We start from the raw sequence: 17,482 nt of genomic DNA, 5'->3' as shown, positions 1-17,482 counted from the left end.
GCATCAAATCTTCGGGTCGCGGTTGAGCAGTTCCTTATGCTCTTCCCTCCCGCGACCTAACACTGTCGGCTTCCGGCTCCTCCATTTATAGATTTGCGACTGCCGCGGGCGAGGGTCTTTAAATAAAGGAGCCATGTTGGGCCAGGTGCAGGTTGGGTGACCAAGACTGTGCACATGCTCAGTGTGATCTGGGCTGCTTAGGGATCACCATATATTATCAAAACAGCATAAGTCAAATAATAACTGCCAGAAGCTGATACAGCATCTGAAGATTAATATTCAGAATATACAGACTGCACTGGGTCCTGTGTTGTCATGTAATCTAATGTGGATTTTATAGTTTTTGTATTGTTTAATTCAAACTTTCTCCGACTCTGTAGAACCAGTGGCTGCAGCAAAATAATCCTCCAAATAGAATCCCAGTTTATCTGTTTAAATCTGTCTCCATGATCTTTGTCCCTGCAGATGGAGTTAGAAACAGTAAAAAGTGATCAGTGAAATAAGATGTCACAGACCTTTAAACTGTTTAGGAAATCCTCAGGGACATAAAATTATGCTGCATTGAATTTTTTTTTTATTTAATATCAGTTGAATTCCTGCCTTGTTTATTACTCATAGTGAAATGTAATCACTAATGTATTCGTTTTCCTGGAAAGGGATAGCAAACCCATTCAATTGATTCCAACACTTTTATACTGAAAATTTTAAATTTCAAGGAAATGCTAATTTTTAAGGAGAACTAAAGCCTAACTAAAGAAGTACCGTAGCTAGAAATGTTGTGCATTATGTTTTGTGCTTCTGTACCAGCCCAAGGCAACCACAACCCAGTAAAGATCTGTCTCTGCAAAGATGCCCCAGTAGCTCCCCATCTTCTTTTCTGCTGATTCACTGCACATGCTCTGTGCTGCTGTCACTTACTGAGCTTAGGGACCCACTCACAATATACAGTACACATAGAATAGAAATGTCGCAATATAAGGCTGATTAATAATTAATACAGATAATTAATACATGGCAGCACAGAAACCAATTGCATCAGAATTTAATAATCAGCCCTGTAGCATCAGCTTATATTACAGACCAACCTCATTTTCTACTGGATAATTAGTGACGACCCCTAAGCTTAGCTTCTCAACAGCTGCTCAGAGCCCACTGAGCATGTGAGTGTCACAGACACTTTCCAAGATGGTGACCCCCTGTGACAAGTTTGAAGTCCTGGATCATTGCTGCTATTGACAAGCTGAAACTTTAGGCTGGTGCAATGCGTTCACTATATAAAATATGGTATTTTTAGCCATATTTATTTGAAGTGTTTAGTTCTCCTTTAACATCCTTTAACACTGAAATCCGATTCACTTTCCTTCTAAATTCATTGGAAAGAAACCTTTTAAAGTTCTGTAAATAGGATATATCTGCTCTAGGATTCAAATGACCACAATGCAGGAGGTGGGGCTTTGTTTAGACAATAGATACAATTAATTGATTTCATCATAATTAGTTTCAAACACATGACAATAAAACGAGGACTTCCACCCCGAGAGGTGGAAACAGCAGCATGACTATCCCTTGAAGCTTAGCCACAACTCTGAATTTAATAAGATCACAACTAATACCTAGTATAACCTCTGAGGACAACCCTAATTTAAATATTCTTTATGCATGTTTCAGTTTTACTCTTTGGTCAGATAAATAATAAATCAAACTATTCTTATTACAGGGTCCGCTGCCGATCTGTGCAAAATGGCCATGATTAAAATCGCTGCATCAATAGCATCCGCTTCGGCTTCAGCCTCCAGGTTGGTGAATGTCGTATTACATGCTAATTATTTTAAAGGGGAAGTAAACCCAAAATATATAAAGCTGCCCAATGAAACAAAATGTAACTGTAAGCAACCTTCCGTTGTATATTCATTACACATTTGAACTGGTTTTAAATTTGTTTGTATGGAGTTAAGGCGTCACTAAACTTTTTACAGGTGGTTTTGTTAATTCCATAATGGGAAACATACTGGGCAGACTTCAGTCTATGGGCAAAACAGTTATCCATCTGGCCAGACAAAATCCATCCTTTTGTATTGGCAATGACATCAGTAAATGTATTGGAATGGGTATGACAAGGAGCTGCAGCTCCATCACATCATGGTATGTCAATGCTACAGAAGCCTTGGATGGCCAGAATGTATGAAACAATCCGTGCACCAACTTTTTTATTTTGAACTCTAGTAGCATCTTTCAAATATAGTTTTGTTGCAGCTGACTCAATAGGTCACAGGGTGGGGTGGCAGTCATAACTAATTTAACAGGTGGCTTGAAGACGGAATCGATACAGAAATTACATATTGACCGATATAAAAAAAAAAAATTATGAATGATTTTAAAGCAATGGCCATTTTTCTGGATTTAAAGTAAACTGATCTTTTTTGTGTATGAGATTTCGTCTCCAATAAATGCAATCCTCTGCGCTGAGTTGTGACCATCGACAATCCTGACACTGGAACCCTGTAATTGGATTTTAGCACAGTGTGATGTCCTGCATACCAGGGGTATTTGTGCTGTACAGATTCCCAGGCAAACACGTTTTAAGGATTTATATATCTGGCGGTATAAATATCCAGTTAAATAGGTGTGACAGAAATTCAAAGTGTGTGCTACAAATTTGTTAGGTGGGATATATACCCTCGCGTAAAATGAAATGTGCAGTTTGCTTTAATTTTCTTCAAGTTTTAAAAGCATCTTTCTCTCTGCACCATTTGCACAAGGGTTGTTTCTATATGGAGGGGGATTTTGCTATCAAAGCCCTTTGGCTATGTGTCCGATGTGTTCACCTTTTATTACATTTCATCGGAGAATGAAAAAAGGTGCCCTGCTGAGTTTTAATAGGTACTTGGATCCTAAGGGAATGAGGAAAAGCCGTGTACAAACTCTCCAAATCCCTGGAGGGTGAAACTTTTGTTTAGGGAGGCTACCAACTAAAAGCTTCACATTGGAGAACATAAATTTGTATATGAATATACAGCAGTGTGTCTCCTTTTGCGAAGTGTAAGCCTCTTCATTATTCTCTCTGCTGTTGGGTTAGAATTCAACACTGCCCATGTTGTCCTCTGTAGGCAAAGCTCTGTGTTGGCTTTTTTTGCTTGCTGCACAGGGCTGTCAAGGGCAGAGTGTCATGATCGGTACCCAAAATCCAGAACCAATGCTAGGCTCCCTGATCTCGGCTCTTGCTTCAGCCTTTAACAGCCACCTTTCATCTCGGGAGGAGCCCTCCGCTAATTGGATGCCGCCAGGTCTTATTAAGAGAGAAGCCAAGCTAAGGGTTCTGGACAAGCAGAAGGACATGATCGTTAGCAAAGTCTTTTTGGGCAGAAGGTCTCAGTTCAAGTCAATCAGGCCGGGTCGGGCGGACAGAGTACAAGCGAAGAAGTCGGACAAGCAAGGGTCAAAACCAGAAGATCAGATCAGAAGAGTCAAGCCAGGCACGGGTCAGATAACGGATTTTAGAATGGTCGGATAACAGGCCAAGGTCAGGATTGCAGAAGTCAAGGAGAGTCAGGCAGGCAGGGGTCAAAACAGGATTCAAACAACAGATTAAGTAACAGGAATTCACCCAGGAACCAAACCAACGGGCAAAAAATACAGGGCAAGGTCCCTTTAAATATATTAAAATTTTGTACCATTGCGCACTGACATAACACACCAGCGTCAGTGCACACAATAAATCCGGAAGTGTGCGCCGCGCGACCCTAAGACAGAGGACTTCAGCCGGCTGACACTGCAGCACCAGGCGGCGGGCGTCCCTGCCACCCCACTGGACCACCAGGGTGAGTTTTCATCACACAGAGCTTAGTTATACATGAATCGACCAAAAGTCGGCTTGGGCTCTACACTAACCCTCCCTTTCTTAACCTGCCATACCTCCCAACTGTCCCGTTTTCTGTGGGACAGTGCTGATTTTGACAGCTCAGCCCGCAGACCCAGATTTTTATTGAAATGTCCCAACTTTCTATTTGATCTGCTGCACTGACTTGAGAAAAAGATACGTTTCTGAAACTTAATTAAAATAAGAGCCCTTTTAGCAGAGAGCTCAGAACACTCAGCAGCTGCACTTGGATACGTTATAACAATTTAAGATAAGTAAATTGTAACTATTTAAGATAAGCAGGTCTCTTGTGAGAACTGAGACTAGCAGTTTAAATGGCAATTCACTTTTAAACTGTCATACCACATAAAGCATTGCACTCAAACGCCCAGAAATGTATTAAAACTTTCATAACCTGCCAAATGTTGTAAAATGTATATATTTTCATTCCATTTTAATTTTTTGAATGTCTGGAGGCGTGTAATCAGGCCCTGAAATCCATCATTAATCATATACACATGCACATCCCACTAATCTGTGAAGAGGGCAGGACAGACACAAGTTTATGAATTGCTGGTTTATCCAGGGTTGCTTCCTGCAGCTGAAATTCACTCCTTCACGTGTTTTACGCAATTTAGAAGCTTCAGAAAGATCTGATAAAGAGAATCCTTCCCAAAGAACCTGGTCTATAAATACATACAGTCGAAAACAAAAATTCTTGCAAAATTCCTACAGCTTGCAGCTGTTGGGCCAACATCTTAGGTATCGCTAGTAAAGAGAGCCGAATTAAAACCTGCCTAACTGCCAGTTGATCCAGAGGAAGGCAAAAAACCCAATTTGAAGCCTCTCCAATTTGCCTCAAAGGAGGAAAAAACCTTCCCGACTCCAAAATGGCAATCAGACTTGTCCCTGAATCAACTTGTACTATGAGCTATCTCCCATAACCCTGTATTCCCTCACTTGCTAAACACCATCCAACACCTTAAATCTATCTACCAACTAGTAGAACCCTGGTACTACCAGCAAATCCAGGCTGGTGGTGGTTCCAGGCCTCGCTTGTGCCTATGACATAACTCCCAACTGTCCCGTTTTCAGCAGGACAATCCTGTTTTTGACAGCTCAACCCGCAGACCCGTGTTTGTACTGGAAAGTCCCGATTTTCTCTGCTCTGAACAGCTAAAAAAAGAAACAATGGTTCTAACTTAATTGGCTTTTGGCAGAGAGCCCAGAAACAGCCAGGAGGCTCAGATAGGGTACTTTTGTAACGATTGTGAGATAAGCAAATATGTAATTGTAACAATATAAGATAACAGGTCCCTTGGGAGATGTTAGACTCACATCTTAAAGGGCAATTCACCTTCATTAGCACAATTGTAATAACTTGAAAAAAAAAACACAGAAATAAATATATGGTCAAACTTTCATAACCTGCCAAATTTTTTAAAATGAACATGGAAATTAGGGGATGTGGCCACACAATGGGCATGGTAAAACAATGTTGTCCCTCTTTTTATTTCCAAAATGTTGGGAGGTATGCCTATGAGCACACTAGCTTGTAATTGCTTTGAGTAGGAGGTGCTTCCTGCTAATGGGTGTAAATTTTAGTGCTTCGTGCTTGTCCTTGCTATTAGGTAGATAATAAAAATAAATGAGTTTAGTTGATCTGGCAGGATATATTTATGCACACGCTCAGAATCAATGTATTAATAAATAATGATTTGTGATTGATGTCTCAGAGAAGAAACGTGAATTTGTGCTGTTGGGTGAGAGGGAGACTGCTGATCTAATAGAAACTGAAATGTAAATAGGAGAGAATATGCTAGATAACTGTAGCAGGTTAGCTCTTGCAATCACGGGGGTTGATTTGCTTTTTTTTTTTACAATGGGTCGAGTAAATGATGTAGGTGTGAAAAATACTGCAGTGCAGTTAGCAGGACACTTAATCTATATATCAGTTCAGTGCCAATGACTGCGCTAAGCATCTGCAGAGCCTCAGTTGGAATCGCATGCTAGAGCGCCTTTGACAGTTTCACAGGTCAGTAGCCTTGAGTTACAGTATTAACTGCCACACAGTTTGCAGTGTGCTTTTGTGTGTATCATTTCATACTTTCGGCTTTGAAAAATATCAACAACCACAGGAACAATAAATTCGCTAATTAATGTGTTTGGGTCTGTCATTTACTTACTAGAGATGCACCGAATCCAAATGTTTCCAGTGGACGAATTACAAATAAAAACGATTTGGTTGGTTATATGAAGTCCAAACCTTAGGGGGTTAGTTATCAAAGGCCAAGTTGTGTTTTTTCCAAAAAAAATCGAGTTTTCTAGGGTATTTTCAGTAGAAATTCAAATTTTTCTAGATTTACTGTATGATGCCCCGAAGCTGCAAAAAGCTCAAATCTGAAAATACTGCAAAACCTGTCGAGGTCATGTAGAAGTCAATGGAAGAGGTCCCTTGAACCATAAGAAGATATTTGTAGCCTTCATGATATTCTGGGTTTTCTCTGGTGGTTATCTCTAATACTCGATAAATTTGAGCGATTCAAGGTTTTTTTCTGCCGATAACTCGATCAATTAGAGTACCGTATATACTCGAGTATAAGCCGAGTTTTTCAGCCCCCAAAATATGCTGAAAAACTCTACCACGGCTTATACCCGGGTCAAGCGCAAAAATGGTCGCCCGCGCCTAAGAATATTCGCCGGCGCCTTAGAATAGTAGCTGGCGCCTAAGAATAGTCATCCAAAAACGAGATTGAAACTTACCAGAAGCTGCTGCATTTCTCACCCTTGGCTTATACTCGAGTCAATAAGTTTTCCCAGTTTTTGGAGGTAAAATTAGGTACCTCGGCTTATACTCGGGACGGCTTATACTCGAGTATATACGGTAATCGAGTTTTTCCCCCCGATTGCACTGATTCGCGTTTTTTACATAAATAAGCCAACATCCGAGTTGTGAGTTTATTCAAGGTGTATAAAACCTCACAAACTCGACCTTTGATAATATTTACATTTGATCGACACTCTGCCATCTGTGTTGACAATTAAATACTAAGGATTTGATAATAAACACATAAACACAATGTGCTGAGGGTTGTCAGGTCAATCTTCCAAAATGGTCAGCATTAAAAACACTTTGTGTTTACAAAAATAATGTTTCCAGGGATACTGTCATGGGAAAAAACATTTTTTTCAAAATGAATCAGATAATAGTGCTGCTCCAGCAGAATTCTGCACTGAATCCATTTCTCAAAAGAGCAAACAGATTTTTTTATATTCAATTTTGAAATCTGACATGGGGCTAGACATTTTGTCAATTTCCCAGCTGCCCCAAGTCATGTGACTTGTGCTCTGATAAACTTCAATCACTCTTTACTGCTGTACTGCAAGTTGGAGTGATATCACCCCCTCCCTTTTTCCCCCCAGCAGCCAAACAAAAGAACAATGGGACGATAGCAGCTCCCTAACACAAGATAACAACTGCCTGGTAGATCTAAGAACAACACTCGATAGTAAAAACCCATGTCCCACTGAGACATTCAGATACATTGAGAAGGAAAAACAGCAGCCTGCCAGAAAGCATTTCTCTCCGAAAGTGCAGGCACAAGTCACATGACATGGGGCAGCTGGGAAATTGACAAAATGTCTAGCCCCATGTCAGATTTCAAAATTGAATATAAAAAAATCTGTTTGCTCTTTTGAGTGGATTTCAGTGCAGAATTCTGCTGGAGTAGCACTATTAACTGATGTGTTTTGAAAAAAACATGTTTTCCGATGACAGGATCCCTTTAAATCCTAAAATAACAACCAATGCCTTACTTTGTATAGAACTTTGTGCTACTTATTGATGCCTATCAGATCCTAACACCTGTGCCCACTATAGTTACACCCCTGTTTACTATTATTTTTGCATATCCGAACCTCTAATAATTTGTGGGTTTCAGAGGAAAAAAACTAAGATTTTTTCGTGATTTATGAAAGTCCGATGGTCTAAAAACTCAGAATCCGAAACCCCGGCATCTAAAAGCTCTCGAGGTCCTGTATAAGTCAATGGGGAAGGTCCCAGTGTCTGTGCTGATGTCCGTACCGATATCCGATGAGTTTGTGGTTTCTGCGTAAAAAACTCTGAAAACTACGGGGAAAGCTCCGAAGTTTGCCCAACCCTTTTTTGCGGGCTTTTTTCTTCATAAATAAGGTCCATTCGGGTAATCGGAGTTGCTCGGATTTCGAACTTAGAAATACTCAGATAAATTCGGACCTTGATAAATAACCCCCTAAATGTTAGTCCAAACAGAGACTGAGAAAGACAGATTTAACTCCCAGCACATGCCAGTTATAAACCCTATATTTTTAAGTTCATTAAGTACCATCAACATGAAACGTTCCTTGCTTTAGCTGTTTATGATTTCTGGAGTGTTGCTTACTGAGAAGATTGTGAACAGTGTGAAAACAAGATTAACAGCAAAGTCACGCTGAGAAATGTGATATCTTTCCTTCAGGATTATTGCTCAGATCCATGACGAGCTGCTGTTTGAAGTGGAGGATGCACAAATGCATGAGTTTGCAGGTAGGTGAAAATGTCTCCAAATCTCTACACAATACAGATGCAGCCATAGCCTTCAGATTCTTTGTGCTACAGTCATATTTTATGTAGCTGGGGAGAAGCAGTGAAACCTGCAGATCGTATGAAAACTAATGCAAATGAATGAACAATTAAAGGCAATCAATCTTTTATCTTAAAGGGCACCTATCACAGCCAAAATCAAACACATATTAACAATCTGACCAGTACAAGCTAAACACGTTTAATCAAACTACATATATAGTTTTTTGAAAACACCGCAGGTTTTAAAAAAATCCCTTACTTTGTCAAATGGATTCTTTCACTGAGGGAGGCCATATTGAGACTCTAACAGAGACTCTAATGTGCAAATTTCAGGAGCATGCTCAGATTGTAACACTGCTTTGAGTATTCTACCCAGAATGCCTTGTTTTAGTAAACTCCTCCACTAGAAGTATCCACTAGAAGTGCTGCCACCTGCTAACTTCCAGCAGGTGGCAGCACTACTGTACAGCAGCTAACACACAGGTTTGGCTGATTTGAAAATAGCTTAGAAGGGTTGATAAGCAAACAGGGAATTTGAACTGAGCATGTGCGAGATTTCAGAGCTACAGTTGGCTGGGAAGATATAGGTAGGAGGAGCCAGTGAAATCCAAGATGGCTGCCTCAGCTAGAACTGCAGGGGAGATAGGGGAGATCTTGCAGAAGGAATAGTGAGCTGATCATTTACATTATACAAACAATTCTAACTGTTTTAAAAATCGGATTTCTTGAACTTTCACAGTGTATTTACTTAGTAAATGATTTTGGTCATGATTGGTGCCCTTTAATTGCTAGATGCTGCCCCATAATGTAGTAACCTTAATCCAGACTAGGAAAGGGATATACTGTATAAGGGTCATTTACTATGACCCCTGTAGCAAATGCTAGAACATTAAGGGGCATAAAAGTGTGCCCATCAGTCCTTATTCTAAAAGTGCTTAAGTCCAGGGTCTGGCCTCGCCCTGCACATACTGTAACATCAAATTGGAAAGATGCAGCTCTGGCAGCTGTAAAGCAGTCATTGGGAAGATAAGTAGTACAGGTAAATAGTACAGGGCTAGTTGCTATCTGTGCTAGCCAGTGCTTCTTAAAGGGATCCTGTCATCGGAAAACATGTTTTTTTCAAAATGCATCAGTTAATAGTGCTACTCCAGCAGAATTCTGCACTAAAATCCATTTCTCAAAAGAGCAAACAGATTTTTTTATATTCAATTTTGAAATCTGACATGGGGCTAGACATATTGTCAATTTCCCAGCTGCCCCTGGTCATGTGACTTGTGCCTGCACTTTAGGAGAGAAATGCTTTCTGCCAGGCTGCTGTTTTTCCTTCTCAATGTATCTGAATGTGTCTCAGTGGGACATGGGTTTTTACTATCGAGTGTTGTTCTTAGATCTACCAGGCAGTTGTTATCTTGTGTTAGGGAGCTGCTATCGTCCCATTGTTCTTTTGTTTGGCTGCTGGTGGGGAAAAGGGAGGGTGGTGATAGTGGGACATGGGTTTTTACTATTGAGTGTTGTTCTTAGATCTACCAGGCAGCTGTTATCTTGTGTTAGGGAGCTGTTATCTCGTTACCTTCCCATTGTTCTTTTGTTTGGCTGCTGGGGGAAAGGGAGGGGGGTGATATCACTCCAACTTGCAGTACAGCAGTGAAGAGCGATTGAAGTTTATCAGAGCACAAGTCACATGACTTGTGGCAACTGGGAAATTGACAATATGTCTAGCCCCATGTCAGATTTCAAAATTGAATATAAAAAAATCTGTTTGCTCTTTTGAGAAATGGATTTCAGTGCAGAATTCTGCTGAAGTAGCACTATTAACTGATTCATTTTGAAAAATTTTTTTTCCCATGACAGTATCCCTTTAATCTGTGCATCTGGGTGAACCAGTTTGAGCATCAAAATGGTCATTTAGAGAAGTGCAGGTTGCAAAGTGCAAAATACATGGTGGATTGTGTCCATATCATTAAAAAAGGATAACGCTAAACATTTATAAGCCAGACAATAACAAATTGATTCTAAGTGCAGCAGTCACACTATACAGTATATATATACATGCACACCAATTTTCCTGTTTCCTATTTGTCTCCCTAAGAAACATAATTGCAACATATTTCATATTTTAACCGTATGAGTTGAGTAGTGTAGAGAATTAGGGTGTAATTATTTCCCTAATGTTAGAAATTCCCTAGTGGCCTCTTTGGCCTCCACTTTAGGGATGACAGTGGATGGTCCCAGGGCTGAAACTAGGGTTAGGCAGGGTAAGGGGGTGCCTTGTTGTGTTTGCTTCAGAAACACTAATGTTGTTTATATAAACAAGCTGCTGTGTAGCCATTCAAGCACAGGATACACAGTAGATAACAGATGAGTACTACTATAGCTTATATAAACAAGCTGCTGTGTAACCATGGGGGCAGCCATTCAAGCACAGGATACACAGTAGATAACAGATAAGTACTACTATAGTTTATATAAACAAGCTGATGTGTAGACATGGGGGCAGCCATTCAAGCACAGGATACACAGTAGATATCAGATAAGTACTACTATAGTTTATATAAACAAGCTGCTGTGTAGCCATGGGGGCAGCCATTTAAGCACATGATACACAGTAGATAACAGATAAGTACTACTATAGTTTATATAAACAAGCTGCTGTGTAGCCATGGGGGCAGCCATTCAAGCACAGGATTCACAGTAGATAACAGATAAGTACTACTATAGTTTATATAAACAAGCTGCTGTGTAGCCATGGGGGCAACCATTCAAGCACAGGATACACAGTAGATAACAGATAAGTACTACTATAGTTTATATAAACAAGCTGCTGTGTAGCCATGGGGGCAGCCATTCAAGCACAGGATACACAGTAGATAACAGATAAGTACTACTATAGTTTATATAAACAAGCTGCTGTGTAGCCATGGGGGCAGCCATTCAAGCACAGGATACACAGTAAATAACAAATAATTTCTGAAGAATATCAGTTTTATACTTACACATTTGCTCAGAGCCACTATCAGAAATTTCGGGCCCCATGCAAGTTATTTATATGAGGCCCACCATGAACACAAGCACACAGTACCAACATTTTTGGCCATGCCTCTTGTGTGTCCTAATCAAATGAACAACAAGCAGGTAGGTTTTGCTAGGACTAAAGGTTGAACTTGGTGTATTTTTATTTTCAGTCACTATGATAAAAACCCACCAATCATTTTACTGAAAAGCAGCAGTGTAACTACAGGAGTGTAGCAGCCTGGGGGGCAGAATCTATAGGGGCTACAGTGGGCCTGATAAGTAGCTGCACTACATGTTCATAGAAAATGTCTTGGGCCCAATGATTTTGCTGTGGGGCCCAATAACTAGTCAGTAGTAGTTCATATAAATAGTCAAAATAATAAGTCAGAAGTCAGTCAGTTTGGGGGCAGTCATTGCTTAATACATACGTTTCATACGCACATAGTACAGTTTTGCATAAGTAACATAAGTCATAAGTCATCTAAATTGTGTAAGTCCAGGGAGCCCAACAATCTTGCTGTGGAGCCCAATGATCTTGCTGTGGGACCAAAGAACTATTCATTCCACTACTGGAAAGTTCGTCGTTCAGTAAATAGATCCCAATAAAACAGCTGATACTCTATAATGAGCAGTTGATATAAAAAGTTAATAAAATAGTTAATTAATGTGCTAATAAATCTGTAATTTCATTGGGGTCAGTGGAATTTACCTTGATATTTAATTCATTGTTGGTCAGTGGAGTAAGGAGTTTGTTCCTGTTAAGCTTCTCTGCAATTCCATTACTTGATATTTAGCTTATGCAAGCTTCTATGTAAATTTGTAGGCACAAATAAATTAGCAAAACGACGGCGATTCGCCAGCAAAAGATTTGCGGCGACAAAAAACATTATCGTGCATCAGAATAGGCGCACATAAATTTGTCGCATGTCAAAATTATCCTGACGCCCATTGAATTTAATGTATTTGGACAAAATAGTCGCACATATAAAAATTGTCATTTGCCTCAAAATTGACGCGCGTCAATTGACTTCAATGCATTTTGCGGCACAGATTCGCCCATCACTACTCTTTACTATATAAAAAGCAGCACTGAAAAGTGCTTTCCAGTTTTTACACAGTTTTATAAACATGCCCTTAGTTCTGCATGTACCTCTATGTACCCATACCATTGACCTATGCTGTTCCCCTAATATTAATGGTCTTATTGATTCGTAACTACATATTCTATCATTAGACAGTGTAAATGCTGTAGACTCACCATACTCATGTCTGAACCTCAGAAATATGTGAAGATCACAGGCTTTATTATAAATTAGCAATAATTAATAATGTGTAGCATAAGGGCTCTTACACATGAGCGTTCCGACCTGTGCTCCCCTGCGTTCCGTTTTTTGGCGTTCAGCCGCAGGGGAGCGCAGGAATAGATGCAAGTCATTATTTGAAATGGGGCTGTACTCACTCAGGCGCGTGTAGGCGCTGAACGCAGGTTCAGACGCAACATGCTGCATTTTTCCTGCGTTCGGCACCTACAGGCGCAAACTGATTTTTTTTATATTTCATTTTGGCATGGGGTTAGAAATGTTGTCAGTTTCCCAGGTGACCTCAGGTTATCTGACTTGTGCTCTGAAAAAATGCAGTCACTCTTTACTGCTGTACTGCAAGTTGTAGTGATTTCAACCCTCCCTTTCCCTCCTCAGCAGTCCATCAACAGAACAATGGGTCTCTGCTGAAGGATTTGTTTGCACTGCTAAAATTGTTTCCTAGTGGTAGACATGAGAATAGCACAACAGCAGGAACCCCCCCTGCTTTTTTTCCTGCTTGTATACCACTAGGTGGGACTAGCAATGTATTCACAACCTAAGGTAGTGGTTTAATACAATGGGAAGGGGAAAAACAATAGCTGCCTCAAAGCAGTTCCATCCTGAAGTGCTGGCTCAAAGCTCAGGATCAGGCACAATGCACTCCACACCAATATTACAGCTACAAAAAAAAAAATGTTTTGATTCAAGAATACAATTTTAAATAGTAGAGTGGATTATTTGCAGTGTAAACAGTGTAAATCATAAAAATCATGACAGAATCCCTTTAAGGCCCTAAGTAAATCATAAAAATCATGTTAGAAACCCTTTAAGGCCCTATATAGGTTTAATTAAAACTTTGCTTTGTAGTCATTTTTTTGCAGGCTATTTTCTGCCACCATAGATCATACTTCCTCCCATTACTGACAGTTGTATGTATCAGTGAAGTGCACAGCGTATAATCTGTTCCTGAAGCACTAAATTGTCTGCATAATAAGTAGCTGATTTGGCTCTCGACCCATCATGCAATCAGCAGAAGCCAATGCAGCACACTGCTTCCTTTAAATTCTATTACATGGAAACTGCTGAATATATAACACCCAAATATGAGGTCTGTCTGAATAATCCTTACACCTCTCAGATTTGCCTAGTGACTAGTCCATTGTACTCCGTATCATCGGCCTCGTTTCAGTCGCACTGTCCATCAACTTTCATTTTACTCCAATGAAATTGGCAATATTCTATATTAAACCAGAGATAAATGAGCTCGGGGATTGAAATGCACAACCCTCTTTGGATACTGAGATTTAAAATCCCATCTCCCAGTAAGAAATAATGAATTGGATTGTTACTGAATGAAAGCTAGTGTGTGTATTACAGTCAATTTATTTCCACAATAACACAGTGAAAGCAGTTCTTTGATTTCTCTCCAGCCATGCAGAATCTGCAAACACATGAGAAATAGAATTACAGTGACAGGCATCATTAAGAGATTACTGATCTAATTATACAGTTAGGAAGCAGGCAAGTTGCGGAATAACCTCCAGAGGTTTCCATGCAAATCCAACCAATGAATGCAACACTTCTTGATGGGGTGCTTCACCTTTAAGCTCGTTTTTAATATGTAATAGAATGGCCAATCCCAACCTACTTTTCAATTGCTCTTCATTATTTTATTTTTATTTTTTGATAGTTTTTGAATTAATTGCAGTTTTCTTCTGACTCTTTTCATTTTAAAAATGACGGTCACTGACCCCATCTACAACAAATGCACTGTAAGATTACACATTTATTGTTATTACTACTTTTTATTACGCATCTTTATATTCAGGCCTCTCCTATTCATATTCCAGTCTCTTATTCAAATCAATGCATGGTTGCTAGGCTCCAAATTACCGTATCAACCATGCATTGATTTGAATAAGAGATTGCTGACATTGCATACTAGAGAGCTGCTAAATAAAAAGCTAAAACACAAATAATTAAAAAATTAAAACTAGTTGCAAATTGTCTCAGAATATCACTCTCTACATCATAATTTAAAAGGGAATAATCCCTTTAAAGGGCACCTAAACCCTGAATAAAACCACCCCTATATTTTTTGTTTGGTAATATGGCTGATGTGCTAATTACCATGGCCAGAAGTTTTATAAGATTTAATTTATATTAATTCAAAGGTAAAATATACCCCCTTTTTTAGATGTTAGGGTTATATATAAAAAAGGCATATACCCACTATGGAAGGAAAAGGGAGTTCAAGTCCCATAATGGAACAAGGTAAGGGAGCGACCTTATGGCCTTGTGAGAGTAAGGGGGGGGGGGGCTGGTCCCATAGAGCACAGAGACAATCTGTGGAATCAGTTATGTGAAAATAAAAAATTCTGGAAATTTAGAATTACATTCTGGAAATGTATTTATTTATGGACCTTTTCTATTAAACCACAAATTAGCTCATGTCAAAAAGTCTATTTTCCCTTTAAGTTAGACACCTCCTTGTAACACAAACACTTACCTTCTATATTTTTCTGGTACTGCCCTCCTTCTCCAACCCCTGGCTTCACATTCAAACCATTAGCTGAAGCAAGGGTATTATTGCCCTAGACTTTGAGAAAGAGGGCTGAGCAGGAGAGACATAGAAGATGCATGAGGCTAACACAGGACTCCACGATCAATTGCAGTGCTGGTGGCCCTGTAGCTTTAGACTCTAAGGGCTCTTACACACGGTCAGTTTTTCCTGCGCTCCCCTGCATTGAGCTTTCTTCCATTCAGCCGCAGGGGAGTGCAGGAGTAGATGCACTCAATTATTGCGAAGGGGGCTGTACTCACACAGACACATATAAGCGCCAAACGAAGGTGGGACGCAGAATGTTTCATTTAACCTGTGTTTGGTGCATACATGCATAATTGAGTGTGTTTACTCCTGCACTCCCCTGCAGCTGAATGGAAGAAATCGTAATACAGGGGGAGCGCAGGAAAATCCACCCATGTGTAAGAGCCCTAAGAATAGGGCCATCTTTATTCAGGTCTTTGAATTTTAATGCAAGGACTGGGATAATACAAGTGGGGACCCAATTGCAATAATGGCAGGGAATGGTCCTAACTGCACACACCAAGGATGACCAACCTGCAACAGCAAGCACTAGAGGGATTCTGGCATGTACAGTTTAACAACTGATGGGTTGGGCACAACTCCTTATAGAGGAAAATAGCTGATAAGTTTAAGAATCTGCAATTGTTTTTTATTTCACACTTGACATGAATTTGAAATTGAAGCTTTTTATTGTTTGTATTATTACTGTATCAATATTATTATTGGTCCAAAATGTGTGTTTTTTTATTATTATATTATTATATTATATTGTAGCTGTCGTTAGAGAAACCATGGAGTCTGTACAGCACATGAAAGGACTTCTTCGGCTAAAGGTAGGGATCATCTGACAAGATGCTGCCACACTGCAGCCACCGTGACAGCACACAGATGCTTTGGGATACTGTGGTGTAACTAGATGTTACTGGGCCCCACAGCAAATTAATTTTAGAGCCCCCAACATATCCAGAGGTCGTCCTGTTTTAACAATATATGTTGAAATTGCTGATTAAAGGGGGACCTGTCATCCAAAAAAAAAATTCGAAATCCTATTTTATCATGTTAGTCAAGCAAAATTAACTTTAATTACACTATATAAATTATTTGAATCTTGTTTCCATCAGTCTGGGAGCTCATAATTATAACAAGCAGGCAGGAGCCATTTTGTGGACACTGTTATTAAGACAAGCCTTGTATCATCTCAGAATCTTGTTTGTGCACCAGAATGGGGGACCTGATGTCCATCCCCATGCCCTGGCTACACAATTAAATAGTGAAGAGAATGGGGGAATGTTGGGAGAGCAGTGACATGTAGGAAGTGCTGAATGGAAAGTGAAAGTATTTGCCTAAAACAAAGAGGCGGGGCAGACAATATTTGATGATTTTTAAATGAGTTTTCAACAGCTATGAATGCTTTAATAAAAAAAAAAGAATTTGGATTTCATGTTTAATGTGAAAAGGACTTTTATTATACAGCTTTTTATGTCTGGGTGACAGGTCCACTTTAATTAGTGCCTCATGGGCCCCCCTATAACTCCTGGCCCCCCTGCAGCCACAGGGTCTGCTTCCTCTGTAGTTACAACCATGCTGTGGCTTGTAGTTCAGCAGCAGTATCCTCCAGCTGTTTTGGTGACACTTTCCCATTGGCCACTTAGGTCCCTTTGAAAGTGGCTCTGACCTCCGGCAAATCCTGGGGGTGCATGAGAGAAATAGACGAGAAGAAGAAGAGCCTTTAGAAGGGTTATTCAGCCATTCCACCAACTCCGGCCTCCGCTGATTCCCTGACAAATCTCCAAGCAACCACCCGGCTGGATCTTTCATCAGCACCTAATTCTCAGCATATAAATTTCCTTTACTTCATTCTGTCAGTAGCCCTTGGCAACGGCAGGGGGATTAGACTGGTTCATTCCGGTTTATTTGACTTTTTTTTTTAGTCACCGTGCCAAGAACAGAGCTCTTCTTAATGGGAATCTCAAGCACCTGTAATAAGGGGAAAATTACAGCCGTGTGTGTGGGTTATACACTTTCCCCTCACTATTCATACAGCACACGAAAGGTTTATCTTCCACTTTTTTACTCACCTTTTATTTTTCTTGTATCTCTCATTTACAGAGGAGTCATATTAT

The 17,482-nt window shown here is 39.9% G+C and overlaps 1 protein-coding gene across 1 annotated transcript in view; it reads left to right on the top strand.

The window, feature by feature from the left end:
• poln.L (polymerase (DNA directed) nu L homeolog) overlaps positions 1 to 17,216 on the top strand; it is a 79,674-nt gene extending 62,458 nt beyond the window's left edge. Inside the window, exons 23-26 of the mRNA XM_041583744.1 lie at positions 1,718 to 1,796; positions 8,353 to 8,420; positions 16,134 to 16,192; positions 17,012 to 17,216. Of these exons, the coding sequence (XP_041439678.1) occupies positions 1,718 to 1,796; positions 8,353 to 8,420; positions 16,134 to 16,192; positions 17,012 to 17,092 (287 nt within the window). The 3' untranslated portion in view covers positions 17,093 to 17,216. The remainder of the gene's footprint in view (positions 1 to 1,717; positions 1,797 to 8,352; positions 8,421 to 16,133; positions 16,193 to 17,011) is intronic.
• The last annotated feature ends 266 nt before the right edge of the window (positions 17,217 to 17,482 follow it).

This window comes from Xenopus laevis, chromosome 1L (genome assembly GCF_017654675.1).
Source record: "Xenopus laevis strain J_2021 chromosome 1L, Xenopus_laevis_v10.1, whole genome shotgun sequence".
NCBI lineage: Eukaryota > Metazoa > Chordata > Amphibia > Anura > Pipidae > Xenopus > Xenopus laevis.
The sequence above is the reverse complement of the archived record's forward strand: the minus strand, read 5'-3'. Positions and strand labels throughout refer to the sequence as shown.